This window comes from Miniopterus schreibersii (genome assembly GCF_964146895.1).
Source record: "Miniopterus schreibersii genome assembly, chromosome: 13".
Taxonomy (NCBI): Eukaryota; Metazoa; Chordata; class Mammalia; order Chiroptera; family Miniopteridae; genus Miniopterus; species Miniopterus schreibersii.
Genome location: NC_138113.1, coordinates 48,474,393 through 48,491,634, shown reverse-complemented (window position 1 = coordinate 48,491,634; position 17,242 = coordinate 48,474,393). Strand labels below are relative to the sequence as shown.

At 39.7% G+C, this 17,242-nt stretch overlaps 1 protein-coding gene across 1 annotated transcript in view; it reads right to left on the bottom strand.

Annotated features, from left to right (window-relative positions):
- The window catches only part of DNAH6 (dynein axonemal heavy chain 6), a 174,978-nt gene that overhangs the window by 80,308 nt on the left and 77,428 nt on the right, over positions 1–17,242 (bottom strand). Inside the window, exons 34-41 of the mRNA XM_081157326.1 lie at positions 14,978–15,533; positions 13,449–13,571; positions 10,435–10,617; positions 9,739–9,882; positions 5,251–5,472; positions 4,287–4,434; positions 2,310–2,467; positions 257–388 (exon numbers count right to left, since the gene is read on the bottom strand). Coding sequence (XP_081013452.1) covers positions 257–388; positions 2,310–2,467; positions 4,287–4,434; positions 5,251–5,472; positions 9,739–9,882; positions 10,435–10,617; positions 13,449–13,571; positions 14,978–15,533 — 1,666 coding nt within the window. The remainder of the gene's footprint in view (positions 1–256; positions 389–2,309; positions 2,468–4,286; positions 4,435–5,250; positions 5,473–9,738; positions 9,883–10,434; positions 10,618–13,448; positions 13,572–14,977; positions 15,534–17,242) is intronic.

Below are 17,242 nucleotides of genomic sequence, written 5' to 3'. Positions count from 1 at the left end.
ACCAAAAATTTATCTTTCAAGTGTTCCAGATGTGATGACAATCTTTCTGCATTCCTTAAAGTGACCTCTGAGACCACAAGCGCAGAAGGTGGTAATGCACATGCCCATCAGCTACCAGAGGCCCTGTGTTTACCTGGTTTCTGCTCAGGGAGAGGACAGACGAGCTCTCCAGAAACACAGACTGTTTTGATGGTGGGGGTTTGGGAACAAATATGTTTTTTTTCCCCTTCTGGCCTCAGTTTAAATCCACACTCACCTGGAAAATCTGTTTCAGACTGTGCTCCGAGGGCATCGGGAGACACAGCATGCTGAAGTGTCGGATGAAGCGGGGGGTCACTGGGTTGCGGCCACCGCCTGGAGGTGCACAGGCTGATACAATCGTCACATCCTGTCCGGGGAGAAATCCACTTGGGTCACCCAGCAAAGGAAGAGATGAGATCTGTCCATTCCAATGGTAGGACTCTGAACCAACAATTTTTGAGGACCTACCCCCCGACAGCATTGCATTACGTTTTCCTACACATTCTCTCACTTGATCTTCATAAAACCCTAAGAGATCATGATTATTACCCGATATTTTAGATTTAAAAAAAAATAAAGGCCCTGGATAGTTAAATTGCTCAAGGTCACTCAGCTCACTCACCTGCCTTATAGAAACACTTCTATGTAAAAATGTAATCTTAAAACATTGTAAGAATTTTTATCTTAAGTTAAAATATATTCATTCAGCATATACTAAGTATAGTCGATTCTCATTATTTGTGATACTCATGTTCTATAAAGTCACCAGGAGCACTGAATTAACGTGCACTGAATAATTGCTCCTAGCGGAAATACGTGGTTAGGTTCCTCAGAGCCTCTGATCACATTTTCATCAACAGATCAATACGTGATATTGCAGTTGCCTCTGGTCTTGCCGCCTCTCTAGCCCCCGCTCCCCTGTAGCCAGGGAGATCTTTCCATGACATTTCCTTTAGAGGCTCCCCATCACTTAGAGGATAAATCCACATTTCTCATTATTGGAACCATGGCCCCCTGGCTGACCCCTGCATTCCCCTCTGCTCTGGTGCTCACATTCCTCACCCCTGTGGTGTTCCACATGCCCTGCCTCTGAGATGCAAAACTCTCCCTTGCCTTGTTTTGCCATGCTCTGCCTGCAAAACCATGTTCTGACCTCACCTTCTCTGGGAAGGCTTGTCTCATCCTCAACCCACGCCCCAGCTCTGCCTCCCTCCTGACTCTCTTTTTATCACCCTGTCTTATAAATACATGTCCATCTACCCTCCAAAGCTGAGCCCTCTGGGAGGGGGGAGCTGTCTCACTTGTCCATGAATCTCCTGAATCAAGCATGACAAGAACTCAACATGGACTGATGAACTGAATTACACATAAGAAACACTGAAGCCACAGGTCATGGGTTAAATTGTGTCTTTCTCTTCCTACTCCTGGCCAATCATATATTGAAGCTCTAATGCCCAGTATCTCAAAATGTGACTGTATTTGGAGATAGGCTGTCTAAAGAGGTAATTAATTTAAAATGAGGTCATGAGATGGAGCCCTAATCCAATATGACTAGTGTCCTTATAAGAGGAGGAAATTTGAACACAGATGGTTATACAGAGAAGATTATGAGAAGACAGAGGGAGAAGACAGCCGTCTGTAAGCCAAAGAGAGAAGCCTCAGCATAAACCAACCCTGATGACATCCTGACCTCAAACTTTCAGCCTCTAGAATGGTGAGAAAATACATTTCTGTTCTTTGAGTTACTTTGTTACGGTGACCAGAGATTTTCAACCAGTGTGCCGCAGGAATTTTTAAAACATGCAATACCTGACTCTTTAATCAGGGGCACTGACCTCTTTTCCCTTAAGTTGTCAAATGAAAAATTGACAACAGCCAATACAATAGCCATCTGGTGTGAATGTGGTGTTTTGAACCATAAATATATAGGTCATATAATAGGATTGCATCTTATTGGTCACTTTACAAAATAAGGTTGCATCTGATTGGTTAATTCTTGGTAGCAGAAATCCTTATATACAAGTATAGACACCTGATTTTTTAAAATGTCACTTTGGAGCAAAAAGGGTAGGTAATTACTATTATTATTATTTTAGTAAATCAACCAAAATTATGCCTATTTTTTTTGTCAGGCTGGCAAAAACATAACATTTTTTGGTGTGCTGCAGAACTTCAGTAATCAGTTTATGTGTGCCATGAGATGAAAAAGGTTGAAAATCGCTGTAATATACCATATTTCCTTGCTGTTTAAATGTAAACATGCGAAGTAATTTAAAACCTAGAATAACCTGTATGTCCTTCCAAAAGAGTTTGCTTCTGTCATAAAATCCACCAAAATCTTGATACTGCCGAAGCAATTCAATTGGAGGCTGAGAGCCATAGCGATCCAGTCTGGGCATATTTAAGTCGTCAACAAAAATCACAACACGTTTGTTTCTTGGTGCTCCTGGGGAATTAAAATGAATTTAAGAATTATGATTTGCCTTTGGAAAATGTAAAACAAAGTTTTGTAAGGCTTTGCACTCAAGGACCACCCTGTAGGTCATAATGAGCTCAGTTCTCTCAGGAGTGAGGGGGGCCCCAGCAGAGTCCTGCCCCCAGGAGGAGAGACCTTCCAGGCCCCTGCAGGGGGATGTGGACCCTGCCAGCATGTCCACATCGTCAGAAGGTCCCTCACCCTCACTTTCTGAGGTGCACAATGATGCCAGCTCTCTAGTCGGGTCCTGACCTTTCCCATTCCCAGCCACTCCCACTGCCCTCACCAACTATGGTGTTGCCTGACCATGGGGTGAGAGGAAGGTCATTTTCTTTTCACAAGAGGAAGCAGAACTCCAAAGGCTTCTTCATAGAAATGCCATCTTACCGCCCTCTACAGGGAAGATAGGGCCAGATATTCAACAACATCCGGATCACATCAACGTGAAATCCAGCACTGGAGCTGGACGGGGCCATATTTCACTCAAAGAAAATCAATATACACACTTTTCAGGAAGAAAAGAATGAGTTATCAGAGAAAAGCAAACCATGTAAGTCGAGGAGGTGACTCAGCCCACGCTGGCATCCAGCATCTGACAGTGCCAAGGTAACTGAGCCAAACCCAGTGTCCCCATCCATCCTCCAGCCCCTGGCAACCAAGAAACAGGGCAGGAGGTAGGGAGGGGTTCGTAAGATTTGGGGCCCCCACAAAAAAGACTGGCATCCATTGCCCTGTACCTACCTGAGCAGGACAAATGGAAGAGAGAGGGGGCAGTGAAGGAGCTGGTCCCCCAGCTTGACCGAGCAGGGCCTATTAGGTGACGGGCAATGTGGAAGGAGCGGAGCTTGAGCTCCGGCTAGGACTCCACTCGGGAGGTCTGTGGGCTGGGCGAGTGGACCCCAGAAGCAAGAGGCTGCAGGATGTGCTCCTGGAGGGCGGGACGGAGGGAGCTGAGACCCTGGTTCTCAACATTAGGGAAGCTTCCAATAGGGAGGCCAGTGCTTGACCTGTGCACCACCCTTTTGGAAGCCCCTCAGAGAGCCAGCTCCTGGGAGCCCGCCACACAGTGTGCACAGTCATTTAGCGCCAGCCAGAGAAGCAGGGACAATCCACACAGAGGCCCGTCTAAACACCAGTCGAGGAGAAGACACTTGTCCTTTCTTTCTTCTCCCATGCCAACACACCAGAGCCTCCTGGAGGGCGGGAGGGAAGGGTACGAGAGCAGCAGTGCCCCTCTTCACCTCCAGCCCCTTGAGTCACAAGCCCACTTAGGACAGAGGAGGGGAAGAGCTTTCCCTTGGGTTTGGGATGGAAGCTTTACATTGAACCAGCCTCAAAATAACAAAGCGACCAGAAAGTTATGCTAGTTATCTAAGCAGTTAATAAGGAGGGGGAGGGAGATGCCACAAGCCTGGCTGAAAGTGTTCACTAAAGTGTTCTCGATTGAGTTCAGAGAACTCAATGCACTCAGGCATAAAGAGGTTGTTTTGTTTGTTTAAAATAAAGGGGCATTAATACAGGTTTGAAAGCAGAGATGAGCAGAGACGCGGAGGGCCATGGAGAAGCAGAGACTGAAGATGTGAGTTGAAGATGGTGACAGAAATCAACTACCTGCTGGTTAACAGGAAGCTATCTAGATACACCAGCACAGGAGAGAATGTCATTAACGAAACCACCTTTACAATTAAATTAAGCAAAGGAAATATCCAATTGCAATGTTATTACATGCACTGTTTGTGTGACTTATTAACTTAACTTGTGCGAGACAAATGCAAATGGTAATTCTTACCGAGAATATTTTTTCTTTTCCTTTCCAGTTTTGACTCAATGATCTCTTGTGTTCTTGCAGATGAAGTTTGAGCAGAAAAATTGAGATAAACAGGAACATAGCCAGCTGACTCTTGAATTTTATTTAGCAATCCTTTTGCAATAACAGACTTTAAATTTAAACAAATGTTAATGATTTCACATTCAATATAATAACTTTCAACTGTCTTTGTCAGTAATAATTCAGTACAATGGGTAAGGAATAGGATAAAAGGAGAGAGGTTAAAGCCAGACTGAAATGTCTGTCTGTCTCTTCCTGGAGATTCCATTGAATTATATTTATTAGAGCCAAAGAAATATTCTAATCAGCTCTAGCTCAGCAAAAAGGTTTTATTTTAGTTTCAAAACAAAATACATCTTGGTTACTATCCAAGTCAATTTAAAAGCAAGAATCATGGAAGGGCGCAAACTTCTTTTAGAAATAATTTAGAGGAAACAGTGAATCTGTTTATGTCGACTCCACTGGAAATCAAGACAACCAAACAATCAGCATTCTCCCCTATATTCTACTTTTCTAAACATCGTTGCTATGTGAAGTAGAAGGAAATGGGCAGGAGGGAATAGACCGGCCTTCACCAATAGTCTACTAGGGACACAAACTGCTCGGCCAGCTCCCACCCTAACCTGTGCAGTGGCAGCCCTAGAAATTCCACAGGATGCAACATAAAAGCCCCCAAACACCAAACACTGGTCCCCAGGATCCTCTGGTTTATACAGTATTGACACCAAGGATTTATTTAGAAACTGGCAAACTTTGGAGTAATTTCCAAGGTGAGTAGAGAGTCAGCATAGTGACATTCTGAAAAAAATAATCAAAATTCAAAGGGATTTTCCTTGAGAAATAATGTGTTATTTATGGGCCTTACAATTCTAAGTCCACCACACCCTCATTTTTGGAAAGACCTTGTATGAGGAAGGTTTCTTACCTTTCCAACTCCAGTTGTCCCAGTAAATAATACCGAATGCCTCACTGCCAGTAGTTTTTCCATTAGGTACCCAAAGCGCACTGTGTCAACTGTGGGGACAAGCATTTCAAAAAACGGAACATCTCGGCTGTACTTGAAGGTGGGTATGATTCGTTCCCAGGGGTCCAGCCGTTTGGTGTCAAAGTCCATGTAAATGCTCCACAGATCGCCAGAACTGGGAAGCTGGAACATCAAATTAAGCATCACTTTCAATAGGATGGACACATGGCAATAGAAATATTCATAGAACATGAGTGGATTTGGATTTCTTTTTTTTGTAGAAAAGTTGTTCTAGTATCAGAGTTTAATTCTTTAAACACAATCATGCAACACAATGCATAAAAAAATCTGATATATTGATTATATTAAAACCCTATATTAGCATCGTAAAGCATTTTCAATGCAATTCAACATCCTGGGGCTTACTTATGACAAATACTGTGCTTGTGCTTGGGGTCAAGTGAATGAGACCCAGCCTCTGCCTTCAATGACCCTGAAATTCACATGGGAGACACAAGGACTTTCCTTTTTACCCAAGGAGGAAAAAGGTTCTAGTGGACTTTAGTACATCCACAGAGGAGAGATGGCTCATCTCTATTTGCAGGTTGGTTGAAGATTTAAGAAGGCTTCTAATAGGTGGTGATGCTACAGCTCTGACATGAAGGACAAACAAGAGTTAGATGGGCAAAGAAGGAATGGGGTGCGGATGAGGAAGCAGGGGTCAGGGGTCAGGTTTAGAAAACAGGTCATGAAGCTGAAGCCATGGAAAGTGCCATGGGTGCTGGGAACTATGAGAGCACTGCACACAGTGAGATGAGGCAGGGAACACAGACAGGGGCCAGGTTATGAAAAGCCTCACTTTTTAAAGTAGAGTTTGGAGCAAGAGTTCAGTAAAGGATTCTAAGTAGGTGGGTGACATGATTAGATTGCATTTCAGATTAGATTGTGTTTCGGCAGCTGTACAGAGCAGTGGTGTTTCAAGATTATTTGACAGCGATTCAGTAAGAAATCCGTTTGACAAGGTGACCTAGTACATACATATATGTGTGTACAAGCATGTGTGATATTTACACCTATTTTTTTTTTAAAGCTTTAGAGGTATAACATAATATATTTTATCAGATTTTAAGAATCCAGTTCAAACAGTTTTTGCATATGTAAATTTCAATGTAACCATCCCTGGATCTCAATATAGGACATGTCCAGCACCTCAGCAAGCTCCTTTCTTCCCCTTCCCTGTCAGTATCAGCCACACCTGCAGCCTCCTCTGAGTTAAGTCACTAGTTTATCTCTCTGGCCTACTTGTCTACCCTTGCACTAATACTGCACTTTCTTAATTATTGTTGCCTTATAGTCTTAAATTCTCAAAGTCATGTAATTTAAGTCCTCCAAATTTGTTTTCCTTTTTTAAGATTCTTTTGATTATTATAGGTCTTTTACATTTTCATATAAGTTTTATAACAGGGTTGCCAAATTCCATAAAAATCTATCGGGATTTTGTAATTGGAACTGTCTTTTGTAATTGAATTTTCAGAACTGCCTGAGAGAACTCCATCTTACTAATGAATATTCTACTCCATGAACATAGTTTACCTCTCCATTTATTTAGATCTTTTAAAATTTCTCTTGGCAATGCTTTGTAATTTACAGTATAAAAGTCTTTCATTAGATTTGTTCCTAAGTATTTGCTATTTTGTTACTATTAAAATGATATTGCTTTAAAATTTCATTTTTTGAACTTTCTGTGGACCTTGTATCCAATGATCTTGCTAATTTACTTGTTAATTCTAATTATTTGTTTGTAGATTCTTTAGGATTTCTATTATTCACTTATGTTTCTGGCAAATAAGGACATTTTTATTTCTTCCTTTCCAAAGTTTATGTTTTATTTCTTTTTCTTGCCCTATTGCACTAGCTAGGATCTCCAGTATAGTGCTGACTAAAAGTTGTGATAGTGGCTATTTCTTTTTTAAAAACGAACAGTGACTCTTTCAATTGATTTCAAGACCAATTAATATATTGTATGTAACCTGTAATTTTAAAGGACACTGGCACAGAGGTGAGTTAGATTGGAGAACCAAAGGCAAGGGAATAATAAATTGGCTATTTTAACAACCTAGAAAAGAAATGATAAGAGTCTGAGTTATCCAGAGGCAATAAGGATGAAGTGATGAGGACGTATTAGAAAAAAATAATTAGAAAAAAATTCACTCAACTTAGTGTTTCATTGACTGGAAAGCTGAGTAAAGAAAGGGAAATCTATAGGACTCTGAGTTCTGGCTAGTACTGGAAGGCTGTATGGCCATTAACTGAGACAAGGAATACAAATCCAACAGCCCATTTATTTGGGACTTGCAGATCGAAGGAGGTTTCCACCTTCTTATCTGGACTCCCTCCTGTTATCCAAGTAGCATTACCACTGCCATGACAGGGGCTGGCACTGTCCTGCTAAACATCCCGTGGTCATAATCCATCACCAGCTTCTCGTTGCAACTGAAGGGAAACACCAAAGTCCTTGCAATGGTCCATAAGGCCCTACATGTTTTGCTTCCCTGCTGTTTCTCTGACCTTATCTCTACACACTCCCACGGTCGTCATTCCATTCTAACCTCACCAACCTCCTTGCTGTTTCTCAAAATTGCCAAGCAGTACTTACCAAGTAAAGGCCTTTGGAGTTGTTTCTCCTACCAACTGGAATGCTTTCCCCCTAAATAATCACTAGCTCTTTGACTTTTTTCAGAACTCTGTACAAATACGACCTTATTAGCAAAGCTTTCCTGGCTACCATGTATAAAATAGTTCCCCACTAACCTGCTTTTCCACCAATAGTGCACGAGGGTTCCCTTTTCTCCACATCCTTGCCAACACACTTGTTTGTTGATTTGTTGATAGGAACCATTCTGACAGGTGTGAGGTGATATCTCATTGTGGCTTTAACCTTTCATATGTCTATATGAAATACTGCCAATAGTTTTAATAATGTGTTATGGCTATATTTTATCAAGTCTAGGATCCAATCCAAGATAATGTACTGCATTTAGTTATATCGCTTTAGTTTTTTTTATCTGGAAAAGTCCCCCAGTTTTCTTTGTCTCCCATGTCAGACATTTTTGAAGAGCACAGAGCAGTTTATTTTATAGACTGTTTATCTGTTTGGGTATTCCAGATATAATTCTCATCAACAGATTCAGGTTGTGCATTTTGGAAGAAATACCTCAGAAGCAAGATTGTATCCGTCTCAGTGTACCATGTCAGGAGGCATAAGTCTGTCCTAATATTGATGATATTAAATGGATCACTTACTTAGGTGGTATCCACAAGGCTTTTTATTGCAATGATACTATTTTGCTTTCCAATTAAGCAATGATTTGTACGAGATACTTTGAAACTATGTATTTTTCTTATCAAAGCTTCACCCACTAGTTTTAGTATATATTGATAATTCTTGCCTAACCCAATTATTACCACAATATTTGCAAAGTAATGACTTTCTGAGTCCGGATTTTCTCTTCTACAGATTGGTTGGTATTCTACCATAACGAAGAGCTCTTCCTTCTCCCCCATGGATTTATTTCTTCAGGTACATTTTTATTATCAGTGTGGACTCTCAGATTTCAAGTTCATTCAAAGGCTTGTAATCCCATACTATCATTGTTTATTTTGATGCTCAAATCTGCCCAGATTTGGCCAGTGGGAGCCCCTTCAAACTGGCTCCCGTGCTCTTTTGACACATCCCATCCATCATTCTTTGAGTCTGTTTTTAGTATCTGACATAAGGTGTTCCAGTCTCGCTTTGCACTTTCCCTGCCCCAGTTCTGGAATAAGCTGCTGTTTTCACTAAGGAGCCTTAGGTCCCTTTTGTGGAGAACGGTAGTTAGGAATCAGCATACTGGGTTGTGCTCATTGCTACTGAGGTGTCATTGCTTCTAGGTCCCCTTAGCACACAGAACTACGAAATTTATGTTTGTACAAATGCAAACGTATGGAATCCATGAGTACCAATATCTCCAACTGTAATCCAGTAACACAGGGTGCATTCTAATCTTTCCTTTCCCATACCTGCAAATCCCTTCTCTAACAGTGAGAAGCCTGTTGCCATATCCTCAGTATATTTATTCATTAGCTCAATCTTAGAAGGTACACAAAGTAGTTCACAATTGCAAGACCACAACACTGTGAAGCATAAGTTTACTGACTGGAATTCAATATTCATTTATAGTATGGATTTTTAAATAGTTTTATACCTTAATTTCTTCATATGGCCAGAAGACTCCTAAAAAATTTGCAACAATAACTGTTATCTATGGTTAAGAAAAGTGAGTGATTTTAGAAACTCTTTTAGTGAATTTATATTTGCAGTAGAACTAAGGCTTTTAAGGTTTTAGTCTTGAAGTTCAGCTTTAATGATTTAGAACTAATATGTTAAAATTAAATTTATTTGGCTCTTACCCTGGCATCAGGATTGTCATCGACTTGTGTTCTAATAAATGTATCAAAAGAATCCCAGTAGTTTTCAGTTAGATTTCCACCCAAAGACCATAAATAACAGAATATAAAAGTCTGACACAGTATTGTGTTCAGTTTTGATTGTTCCTGAAAGAGCAAAGAGAAAAAATTTTAATATTTCAGGTTAGCATAAAAAGAATCCTAAATTGCAAAATCAAAAGACTGTTGTGGGTTTCTGTGTGTGCAGATTCATACATTTTTAAAAGGGCACAGTGTAGGTTTCCTATACTTCATTTAATGGTTCACAAAGCAATGTTTTAAAGTAGTACAAAGTTAAATACTCTGATGAGAAAGTGAGTGGCAAAGAGTGTCCAAAAAAACCTCTTGAGGTTGTTTTTCAACTGACCGTCATAACTCTGTATATTCCTGCATGAAGGTATTTAAGCAGCTGCTGACAGACACATATTACAAATACGCTTTAAACTGTACGGGAATTTAAACATTGAATATAAGAGTAAATTATAGGCTTTCTAGCATTCAACTTTTAGATTCTATTAATTTATTCACATTCATTAGTCCCCTGAAAAGTTAACTTGAAAACTGATCATATTACAGAAAATTCGGAGTCATTTATTTGCAAAGGAGCTATACAATAATCTCATTCTTTTAGCTTTATAGCAGTAATAAAACCTTTTATACCATTGTGAAATTAATTGCATCTTTCCCAATTATCAAAGATTCCAATAAGCAGCAGAGTGTAGTCACTTTGCTAATGTCCACTTGTGGCATCCCTTGGCTGCATTTTTTATTGATAAAATGTAAACCATCATCAACATAACGCTGGAAAAGGTTCAATATAAATTCTTGGGTTTCCTCGTTCAGCTGAAAATAAAGCAAACAAAGAATACTTTAGCAAGACCAGATGAAATATGTAATTAAGTTTAGAAAATGGGTTGGTTTACATCTTTATATTGTAATATATTTTGTGACTTTTAGACTAAAGGGTATAAATATTAAAGATATAAAATAAATAAAAATTTTAAAAACCTCCTATGACTTGGGACACCTGGGAAGATTCTGGGCAGCTGATAATGTCTGACATCTTGACCTAGTAATGGGTACACAGGTGTTTATTTTATACTCATTTGTTAAACTGCCAATACGTATTTCACGCAGTCTTCTATGTTGATATCTCTCACAATTAGGAACATGGAAAAGGTAGAACCATAAAAGAAAACATTGAAGAGTATCTACTAAACACCAATACCCCCACGCACTGGTGAGGCTGTGGAGCAAACAGGAACTCTCGGGGACTGCTGGTGGGAATGTGAAATGGCACAGCCACTTCGAGAGACAGCCTGGCAGTTTTTTACAACACTGAGCACAGTTTTACCATATGATCCAGCGATCACACTCCTATGTGTTTACCCAAATGAGCTGAAAACTAAGTCCACACAAAAGCCTGAACATGGACATCTATAGGAATTTTTTTCCAGTTTTATTAAAGAATAATTGACATACATCGCTGTGCTAGTTTAAGGTGTACAGCATTGTGGTTTGATTTATACATACAGGTGACCCTTGAATAACATGGGGGGTGGGGTGTGAACGCCCACGCAGCTGAAATTCAACCTCAAATCCAACCAACTGTGGGTCGAAACCAGGATTTTCAATCAGTGGTTGGGAATCTATGGTTGGGAATGGGAAAATACTGTTGCTGGTCTGCATTTGGTTGAATTCCCCAGATGCAAAACCCATGGGTACAAGAAGTTGACTGTATTTATTGATAAAAATCCATGTATTAAAAGGACCTGCACAGTTCAAACCTGTGTTGTTCAAGGTGAAATGATTACCACAAAACAGTTAACATCTATCATTTCACATAAATACAGTAAAAAAGAACATAAGAGCTCTTAGGATCCACTCTCTTAACAACTCTTTTGTATGCCAGTGTAAATTACAGTAATTCGTAATTGCCAGAACTTGGCAGCAATTGAGCTGTCCTTCGTAGGTGAATGAATAAACTTGGTGAATCTACACAAGGAAATATTCCATGATAGAAAAGAAAGAACTGTCAAGCCACAGAAGGGCACGGAGGAACCTTAAGTGCATATTACTAAATGAAAAAGTCAGCTGATAAAGCTACCCACTGTGTGATTCCAACTACATGATATATATATATTTTAAATATATCTTTATTGATTTCAGAGAGAGGAAAGGAGAGGGAGAGAGAGAGACAGAAACATCAATGATGAGAGATTCATTGATTGGCTGCAGCCCGCAACCCGGGCATGTGCCCTGACCGGGAATCGAACCCTGATCGCCTGGATCCTAGGTCGACACTTAACCGCTGAGCCACACCCGGCCGGGCTACATGATATTTTGGAAAAGACAAAGCTACGGAGACAGTGAGAGCTCAGTGGTGGGTGGGTGTTGAGGGAGAGCGGACAGATGAAGAGATGAAACACAGATTTTTAAGGCCATGAAACTTCTGTGTGATACTATAGCGGTGGATACATGACATTATGTGTTTGTGAAACCCACAGAATTGTACAATGCAAAGAATAATCCCTAATGCAAACAATGGACTTTAGTTTATGTATCAATGCATCATTATTGATAATATATCATCAATGTATCAATATTGATACGCTAATAATATATAAACAATATACCAATATCAATGATGTATTATTGATGATATTGATTCATCAATTTTAAGAGATGTGCCACAGCAATGCAACATGTTAGTAACAATAGAAACTATGTTTGGGGAAGAGAGAATGAGAGAACTCTCTGTACTCTGTTAACATTTTCTGTAAACCTAAAACTGTTGTAAGTAATGATGTCTATTAATTAAAAAAAAGTAAATTTGGGAAGGTTTAAAATCTCATGGGAGTGGCCATGATAAATTCTCAATTCTGCCAAGTACTTTCTTTAATCAGAACTCTGAGACTGGATCACGATAGTGATACGATGCTGATGCCCAAGAATGAGGGAAACAAGTTATCTAATTCATCTTTGGACAGGGAAAGGCAGGAAGAAGGTGGCTTTTTTCTTGGAGGGGCGCCCGGGATGCTGGAAAACACTTCCGAAGATGACTTGTTAAATAAGGGAAAGAGAAATTCTATTTTAGAATGGAGAGGATACAGAAGTTAATACAGAACAAGCTGTTGGGAGTAACAATTTACAAGTTACTTCGCTTGGGGCAGAATGGTACTTCTGAGGTTAGACTCTGTCTGGGGTCCTGAACCTACGACTGAGTGGGAGGTCACCTGGTTTTCTCCTCTCTCTGGCTCTCAGAGATGTTAGGGATTCCTAAAATCTAAAAATTATGACAGCTAGTACCTGGACTGAAATGTCTTTTTCTTCATTGTGATCCCTCTCATTACATCGGGCCTCCTGTAGTCTTTTTTAATGCCCCAGCCTGTGCTAGCTGCGTTCTGGAGGAGTCAAGGAAGTGGTTTGTGTTTGTCCTTGAGAGGAACCAGTCTGGGAAGAAGCCGGGCAGAGTAGGCAGGAACCAGAGTGACGAGGCAGACTGGCAGGCGGAGGTAATAAATCATGAGGGCAGATTTGGGGAGTATATACACATCCCCGGAGAATCCCCTCAATCAAGTCCAATGAAGCCTTATGTTACTGCAATGTGGGCACTCAAGGGAAGTGTGAGCCTTGATACACTGAGACACTGGGGAGTCTCTGGTTGCACTTACTTTTTTAGAAATACCCTTCATCCAGGTTTTAACATAAGGCATCCATTTCAGCTCCTCAGGATCCACAAACACCATCCCACATCGACTGACTGTAGCAGGAGAGGCAACCTTTAGGTCTTGCACCTAAAATGAAAGTCAAACACGAAACAGCTAATATATTTCCTTATTACTGCACCTTCAGTGTTAGTGAATCACATGTTCAAAGTTTAACGCTGAAAGGCTTTATGTGGGAGACAGTGGGAGAGCGGCTGTAAGTAACCAGAAATGGGGAAGGAACGCTAAGTGAAACGTAAGGTGAAAACACCTCTTAAGTACAGGAGGATACTGTGGACGCCTTAAGGGGGATACTGTCAAATTCCTTTTCCTTTCTCTTTTTCTGTTTCATTCTTGTACCAACACCTAGTCTAATACCTAGCATACAGTAGGCATTCAATCAATGTTTGATGAATGAGTACACTAGGGATACTGTCTCCCATATGTCACTGTAATTGGTCCACACTACTCTTTCAAACCCTCCATCAAATATTCATAGCGCACTGGGGTGATTTATTCACTTTACATGCAATAATTTTTAACTCTGAAAGCATTTCAAATCATGTGAATTCATCTCTACATATTAAATACTTTTAAAGGAAAAAGAACAAGTTCTGGGCAGCCAAGAATTTATTGTATTTTCCGTTTATAGAGAGACAGGAATGTTTGAGAGACTTTGGTTGTCAAGATAGACAATACATTACAAAAAGACAATTAAATAATTATTTGGTACATAAACAAAACACAATGGTTGGCCCTATTGTAAATGATACATCAGTGTGAGAAAAATAATTATGATGGTATGCCAATCTAACATTTCTTCACTCCAGAAGTGTGCCATATATATTTGATACTGTTGTAATTAACCTAGTTATTAATAACAGGAAAGGGAAGGTCAAATATTATAGGTGTCACTTGGGCAGCTTCGTTAGGAAGCTACAACTTTATACTCCCCAGGGGTCCAAGAGAGAAAAGATAGATGCATGCCCAGTAAAGCTGGGGGACTAGCAAAGGTGCTTGGTGTCTGTGACACCTGGGAACAGGTCATTGGCCAGGATGGGTGTGGCCACTGTAAGGCTATGAAATTTGGGATAATTCCCCAAACAAAGGAGTGTGCCTTTCTTGTTGCTCTTTCTGCCCTTGGGACTCTTGTTGCAGGGAGCTCACTCTCCTGGCAGCTCTGCATTTGCCCACCTGGCCCACAGCCATGTGGACCCCCATACACAATGGACTAATGGACTGTAACTAGCCTACTGGTGAACTGGACCCAGCTGCAACATGGAAACTCTGGACCCTGGCTTTGCTTCTGCACTCCTATAACTGGACTAAGGGAAATGGGACTTTGGAAACCCAGGGATGTAATTTCATGCAAATAAAAATCACTCCTTCTCTCATATGGGTTTCAGAAAATTCTTTTTCTGGAGCTATTGTAAGGAATCAACCCCCAGCTCTCAATGGGGAAAGGGATGCCCCAACTTCCCCGATAACATATTTACCTCGAAAAGCATGTGGATCTGAGGTGTGAGTTTAATCCTCTCACTGTTAGCCAGGCAAAGCATCTTGTTATCATCCAATACTGTGTTCATGTTTTCAATCCAAAGGGCATCCACTGGCCCATCACTGATTATCCATTTATGGTCTTCGGAAGTGTCGTTCACAGCTGCTCGGACACTCAATGCCATCAGACCATCTTTCCACTCCAAGGTTATGCTATTTACTTCGCCATATAACTCACCCATTGTAATTGATTTAGGATTAAGAACGTATGTTTTAACTGGTTGGTAAAAGGGATTGTCCACTCCAAGTTTCTGCAAATTCCCTAAAGTTTCTGCAAGTATTCGGTAAACTGTGGTCTTGCCACCTCCAGTTGGGCCAACTAACATAACACCATGTCTTACTAGCATAGTTTCATAGAACTGTATCACTTTTTCAACCATACACATCTCAGGCTGGAGATTTTGTCCATTCATGACATCTATAATTGTTGACTGCAATATACCATAATCGTGTTCTGGAATTTGGACTCCAGGGAAAAGGTCAGATATGATTCCACTGAAATAACAAAAATAAAATCAATAAAGAACCACAGGTCACTGAGTTTTCCCCATTTTTGTTACAATTAACTGATTAAACATTAAAATGAATCTTATTTTTTTCACTGATCTTTTCTTCCAAACATGCACAGTACTAGTATGTCCTGCATGTTATACCAGAATCTATCATTTCTCTGATATTGTGCTTGATTTTGCTTGTTTATTGTACTATAAATCAATGTTCTTAAGTATACTGGGAGCTTTTTGAGGTAAAGAATATCTCTTATGTTTCTGTATTGTCCATAGTACATGGCATAGTGCCAAGGTGATGAATCTATCAGTTTATTTTTAATTTATTTCTAACTCAACTTTTCCCAAATGCACTTATGTGTGCTTACACCTGTATGTAGACACTCAGAAAAACAAGATGGAAATAAAAATAGAAACTTAGTATGAGGTAAAAAAAGGAAGTAAAGGAAAAATTGACTTTCTGTGGAAAACAGTTAATTTGGGGTGTTTCTACGGGTAAAAAAGAAGTTAAATCCCTACCTCACACTATACACACAAATGCATTTGAGATACAGTAAAGATTTTAATGTAAAATGACAACAAAGGAAGTAGATGAAAATATAAGAGATGAATTTTGCACCACTGTGGTAACAAGGTCTTTCTAAGACAAGAATTCTATAACTGTAAATAATGGTGATAAAGTAAAAAAAATAAAAACAAGTAAAAAAGAATCTTCTGTGACATAAAAGGCTTTATATACAAACTTAAATAATGAATGATGGAGAAATATTTTCAGTTTTTATGCCAGATAGAATTTATGAGTTTCAAAAATCAGTAAGTAAAAGAACAAAATAACACAGTGCTCTTAGAATAATAAATATACATAACTTATGAACATAAGAAATGATACTAATAATTAAAAAAATGCATGCATTAAAGACTTCTGGTCTCTCTTTAAAACATTTAAAGGGAAATGGGCATTGCCATAAAGCCATTTATATAAATATAAAATGTCTTTGGAGGACATCTTGACAGATTATCTAAATTAAAAATGCCTATTACCCTATGACCTAGCCAACTTATTTCCTGGAATCTCAATTATAGAAATATCATAAGTGTGCAGAGATAAATGTATAGAAATTTTCATTATTGTATCCCACCAAAAGGAGCAGACACGTTCTTGGAAACAGGGGCACTGATAGAAGACAAGGGCAAAGGGAGTCCCAGCACAGCCATAAACGGACATCCCTGATGACAGATGTGCACCGGGGTCATGGGCAAGCAGCCCAGATTAGAGCAGGACAGAGGGCTCCAATGAGGCAAGTTCAAAAGAATATTTTGGTTAATTGAAGGGGTTTTTGTTTTGTTTGCTCGTTTGTTTGTTTTCAGGAGATCTACACTCTGGCAGAATTAGGAGACAAGTTAATGATAGGTTTATAGGAAAGTAGGTAAAGGAATGAGAATGAAGATAATAAATGTAGGGAAAATAAAAAAGCTAGATCATTTAATAACAAGGGAAATATTGCTTAGCTGTGGATAATGTTTATATAGCTATGATATAAAGCTCTGAAACCCTAGATATTTTGCTCAAGTTGTACTGCAATATAAATATGCGGAAAGGGTGGGTCAAGGGAAGAGCTGCATGTGCGTAATAGATAGTATCTAAAACTGAAACATCAAGCAATGGCAAAAAGGTGGTACTAGAAATATGAAGGGAAA